Source organism: Montipora foliosa, chromosome 8 (genome assembly GCF_036669935.1).
Source record: "Montipora foliosa isolate CH-2021 chromosome 8, ASM3666993v2, whole genome shotgun sequence".
NCBI lineage: Eukaryota > Metazoa > Cnidaria > Anthozoa > Scleractinia > Acroporidae > Montipora > Montipora foliosa.
The window spans coordinates 18,247,837-18,253,668 of record NC_090876.1 but is presented as its reverse complement, the minus strand read 5'-3'; the positions used below and the strand labels follow the sequence as shown (position 1 = coordinate 18,253,668).

The 5,832-nt window shown below is 41.5% G+C and overlaps 1 protein-coding gene across 2 annotated transcripts in view; it reads left to right on the top strand.

Moving 5' to 3' along the window:
* The window catches only part of LOC137967643 (universal stress protein Sll1388-like), a 10,421-nt gene extending 6,949 nt beyond the window's left edge, over positions 1 to 3,472 (top strand). For both annotated transcript variants that reach the window (XM_068814162.1, XM_068814161.1), the window contains 2 exons: positions 257 to 360; positions 1,588 to 3,472. In XM_068814162.1, coding sequence (XP_068670263.1) covers positions 257 to 360; positions 1,588 to 1,788 — 305 coding nt within the window. In that variant the 3' untranslated portion in view covers positions 1,789 to 3,472. The remainder of the gene's footprint in view (positions 1 to 256; positions 361 to 1,587) is intronic.
* Positions 3,473 to 5,832: the final 2,360 nt, after the last annotated feature.

Genomic DNA, 5,832 nt, shown 5'->3' with positions numbered 1-5,832 from the left:
GCCACGCGCTTTTTAAGTTTTGTCACGCAATTGAGAAAAACGACTGAGTGCGGCTTAGGGAAGGGGGAGATGTTTGTTTGCCCTTCCCCAAGCCTCCTCGATAGCGTGACATAACATGATTGACTTGACAAGCAGGCGGCTCGTCGGACCGCGCAATAAGGACTGCAAGCATTGCACTGACCACCGGTAAATGTTACATACGGATATGACATTATAACATTGTACATTATGAAAGAGTGTTGTCTTTTCCCTACAGATGGTTATTGGTATTACGAAGACATTCAAAAAGAAGTTGAAAAAAGCGCTAAAGAGATGAATGACCTCTTGAAAGGATTTGGAGACAAATGTAAACATCACGGGGTAAGAACAATTAAATTTACCTTCTTCCTGGCGTCTTACGCCACTGAACCATTTGTCTTTTAGTAATATGTTTATGGTTATTGGGATAAGGGTTTATGAGTTGGTCATCTTTAACTCCGAAAAATATTTTTCTGTAGTCATCCTAAACTGGCGTATGGGTAACGCCGATCTCTGTCCACTTGGCAGTCTTTTTCACGTTGGCACGATTTTGTAGCTCACAATTTCCCAACACTGTCAAGACTTTTGAAATAAAGTCCAATAGAGTGCAACCGAACGTCGAAATTAATTTTACCTTTACTTGGCTTTGCATTTGTATTCCTTGTGATTGGCCAGACTAATTTCGTGCCCCTCTTTCAACCAATCAAATAAAGAGAAACTGAACTCCACATCAATGTCACTTGCTCTAAAACATTTTCCCGCGCTAACCACAGGCGATTGTTTGCTTTCGTTGTGTTTGACCAAATGTGTATGTTTTAGTTTGAGAGAAATCAGTTGAAGAGTGGAGAATGATCTTATGTGCATTTTTATTTTTTTGGTGGGTTTTCTTATTATGTTTAACCAAAGTCCGTATCTAAGAAGATTAGGTTTTCTCTCGAAAGTCCTGGAAACTCTTCGGGTCAGACCACACAAGTTTTTCAACGCAAGCAAAGCGCAGTTTCAGTAATCATGGCTTTTCGGACCCAGAAAGTTTTCGGGACTTCGAAAATTAGCCCCAGGTCCCGCCGAATAATTGCCAGTCAGAGTGTCTGTGATTGGTCCGCAAGCCGTTCGAAAAAATAGACAATAGGGACCTTTGGATCGGAGAACGAGGACGACTACGAGTACGAGTTTTCCGTTCTGAGAACGCGCACTTCGAAAACCTCCAAACCTTATGCGCATGCTCAGTACGGAAAACTCGTACACTCGTAGTCGTAGTCGTCGATCTTAAGGTTCCTATTACCGTAAACTGATGGGCTGCATTCCATCGCAGGTCGATACTTCTGGAAAAGCGCGGTTTTGATTTATTTTTTCCTAAACTACAGCTTCACCTGAGAATAAGGGGGTATTGTCATGACACCCGGGACGAGCTCAGACCGGCATCAGTCCGCATCGGCCTTATATACATTTCTCTTTTTATGCGTTTACATGAGAATAACGTGATAATGAAATCAGACCGGTCTGAGTTCGTCCTGGTCTCATGCAGGTACCCCCTTACACTAAGAAAGGACAAATAAAATGTTTTCTCAGGTTAACTTCAAATTATACAAAGAGGAAAGCAACAGACCAGGAGAAGTAATCTGCAAATTGGCAGCTGATGACCACGCCCATGTCATCGTGATTGGAGCACGTGGCTTGAACACCCTGCGCCAAAAGATTCTTGGGAGCGTCAGTGAATATTGCATGCATCATACTCATGTTCCATTAGTAGTCGTTCCATCTTCAAATTAACATTAAAGACGTTCATTAAAAATAAATAATAATCATGATAATAATACTACTAACAATAATGATGATTAAATACAATAAAAACGTTCGCTGGCTGAAAATTCAAAAAGAAGAACATGAGCTTTCGGCTGTCGATCTACAGCCTTCAACGGATAACAGTGGAACGCTGGACAATAAAATATATGCAAGAAAAGGCGAGAAAAAAAAGAAGTAAAGATGTGTAAATTAAGTGACTATTGACGGTTTAAAAAGCATTCTATACTGGTTTGGAATCGGCTTAGAATTATTGTTAGCAGAGGAAAATGGAAAAAGAAAGGAACTTTACTTAAGTGTCTAGTCGTTCTAGCGCTGAAGCACTAATTGGGGACACTGTAAATTGAAAGTAACAATTAACACAAATCAAGTCAAATTTTTGGTTTTTGAGGAGAGGGGAAACCAGAGTACCCGGAGAAAACCTCTCGGTGCAGAGTAGAGAACCAACAAACTCAACCCACATATGACGCCGAGTCTGGGAATCGAACCCGGGCCACATTGCATGGTGGGAGGCGAGTGCTCTCACCACTGTGCCAAGCCTCCAATAGGCCATTTCCGAGTTGATGTCTGCCTCCTTTTCAAAACGAGTCTAGGTGCGAAGTTTTTCTTATGAAAATTAGTTTTCATTCATATGTAAAGTAGGACTAATTACCATCACAAAAACTTCGCACTTAGACTCGTTTTGATGAGGAGGCAGACACGAAGTCGGAAATGGCTTATTAATTTAAGGTTTTTCTAATGCTAAAAGAGCCTTTGTCTATAACACTAAAATTATCGCATAGATTTTGATTTTTGAGCCAGCGAACGTTTTTATTGTATTTTAATAATGATGATCATGTAAAATAAATAAATGAATAAATGAGTCAAGTGCAATTTAAGTCAAATTAACCAGTTTTTATTTCACAACCTAGTGCTCAATTGCAACAGTTTACAATGATACGAGTACTTCCTGTCTTCGTCGTCGAATTCATATAAGGTTTCAGGAAGCCGCAAACAGGGGGAGGGCGGAAAAGGAAGGCAAGGGGTTAGGAGTCGGGCGTTGAGCGAAGAGAAAAATGCCGTATCCCCAATCCCGCTCAACTCAAATTTAACTAGACGGGTAGGTAAAGTGCGGCACCCCCGTAAGATGCCTAGCGCTCCCCGATAAGACTTCCACGTTACAGGCAACTGCCCAGACGCATTATCATAGTCGTTCCTTTTGAGAGACGAGCGGTTCAGTGGATAATAGAGACTTAACAAGTATAAAAACGTGAAGGCAAGCGGCAGTTAAGTTTTCAAGTTTACGTTGTCAAACCTTTTTTGTGATTATTCTAGCTCTCTCAACTTTCAAACCGAACTATCCAAGAATAGCGAGTAACGTTGATCAATTGAACTGAAGAAAAAAAACAATGAAAATAATTATTCGTAGTTCTCCACATGCGTTTTCCTTAGAACTTGAGAGAAGTTGATTTCACGATGCAGACAGGAAAGAAATGCACCAAACTTCAATCTGCTCCAGTAGAGCCCGTTGTTTGCTCAGTGCTGATCAGCTAGGCGTCTGCACGTAAACACCCCTTTCATTGTCCATACTACGCGATGCTCCATGAGGTTTAGATAACACTACTGAACTTAACCCTGTCAAAGAATATTATTAAACACATCTTTTGCACTTGAACGAGGGCTCGATCACAAATGATGCCTCGGGTTTAAACAATCAACCCCTATCGTTATAAACGTGTGTAAATAGCCTCCATGGGTAAAAAGAAAACCAGCAATGACGACCTTTTCGAAAACGTTCGGTCACCACACTGACTATCCTCATATGGAAAACACCGGTGCACCGGTGGCTCAGTTGGGGCTGCCATGCGGGAGGTCGTGAGTTCAACTCCGGCCGGACCAACACTCAGGGTCTTTAAATAACTGAGGAGAAAGTGCTACTTTTGTAATTACATCCGCAAATGGTTAGACTTTCAAGTCTTCTCGGATAAGGATTGTAAACCGTAGGCCGCCCGTCTCACAAATATCTTTCATGTTCATTACTTCCCCGTGGGACGTTAAAGAACCCACACACTATTCGAGAAGAGTAGGGGATGGCTGAGTTCCCGGTGTTGTGGCTGTCCTCTGTGAGTATATGGGTGGGTGGGTGGGTATAGCAGGTCTACATCAGCTGAATAGCTGCCAAAACTTCAACCTGCTCAAACAAATAAATAACAACCAAACAAAAAACTCACTCGGACGATGAAATTGTTTTGATGGAGTGTGGCGATGAAGAAGTGTACATGCCACACATGCATCCAAAGTTTTCAATTTTACTCACATTGAACTAGATTTCGTATATATTCCATATTTTCAGAACGGCAGCTGACAATCCAACCAGGGGTACTGCAGGGATGGCGCAGTGGTGAGAGCACTCCCCTTCCCACATGTAAAGTAACCCGGGTTGGATTCCCAGATTCGGCGTCATACGTGGTTTGAGTTCGTTGGTACGTTCTCTACCCTGCACCGCTCATTGGTTAAGGCGCATGCCTTGAGATCCAGGGTTCCCGGGTTCAAGACTCGTTCTGATCACTCATTGAATTTGTTCCTGGTAGTCCCTGGACTCTCCCTGGTTCAACTTCCCAGCTGCACTTGCAAAAAGCAACTGGTTTGCCTCCGGCTAGTTGGGATTCTTAACAGTTGTCGTTGTTGCTCTGTTCCATCGTTTTGTCAGTTGTGTTTCATTGGCCCTGAAAAGCCCCTATGGGGAACGGTCAATCAAGTATGTAAGTATGTATGTTCCCCTCTCCTCAAAAACCAACATTTGACTTGACTTAATTTCAGTTTGTAAACAGTGACCCCAATTAGTGCTCCCAGCGCTAGAAGGACTAGACCCTTAAATAAAGTTCCTTTCCTTTTCAACATTGTTGATCCTAGCGAATTTGGACCCCCCGTTACAAATCTGCTATCGAATTTGCATTTGAACCCCGGGGGACTAAATTACGTTACAGGTTATTGAACTGTTTATCGAGGCAGAGTTAGATCTTGGATTGGGGAAACTGACCGATACCATAAAGCATAAAGGCTTTGCGAAAAAGACCACTTCAATTAGTTTTCAGTATAGGTCATATAAAGCACTCGCGGCAGCATTAAGTAAAGTTAACTCCTTTCTGACAGAAGGTCAATTTACGCGCTAGGAACTCATTGACATGTCGTGTTAATTTTTTAATAAGGAGAAAAAGCAAAGTCAGACTTAGGCTTCCGTTAAAGAAGTTTAAAGCATGCGCTGTGGCCTTGTCGTGAAGCGTTGTTTCTATCGTAGTTTTTTTTTGTTTCATTTGATAGTTTGAATGGGTGGCACGTTCACAAAGGACCGGAGGTACCACTTTTTCGAAGTATCACCACTTGGTAGGACGTTTACTCGACTACAAGACTTCAGCAGATTTTTCCAGTTATGAATTCTCGTTTTCATTAAGGTGGAAAAGCAAAGTCAGATTTAAGTTTCTGTAAAAGTTTTTTACAACAAAAAACAATTTGCAAAGGAATTTTATTACCTTTCAAGGACGCTTATTTTCAGGGGGGTCCAAATCCGCTAGCGGATCTGTTCCGGGGGGTCCAGTTCCGCTATTGTTATTGCGCATACATTCGTGCATCTCGAGTGTTTATTAATACAGGGATATTTTTGCGCGATTCAAAAACTATGCGGAGAAAGCAGAACTCAACAAATGTTCTTGGTAATCAAATAAAAAATTGGGGATAACCACGCATTTTTCAGAGATAATTAGGCTTCAATTTGAACAAGAACGCCATTTTAGAGCTTTTTACAAATATTGTTGATTAATTATCTTCGAAAAATGCGTGGTTACCCCCAATTTTCTTTTTGGATTTCAATAACACTTGTCAAGATCTGTTTTTCCCGCGAATTCAGTAAACCGCGCAAAAATACCTGAACATGAAGATAAGAAACCGTCAATGTCCGTTTATTAATGAAGAAATAAAATAAAAACACCTCATGCGTAACAGAGAAACCATTCACAAGTTGGCCCGGATTTCTGGTTT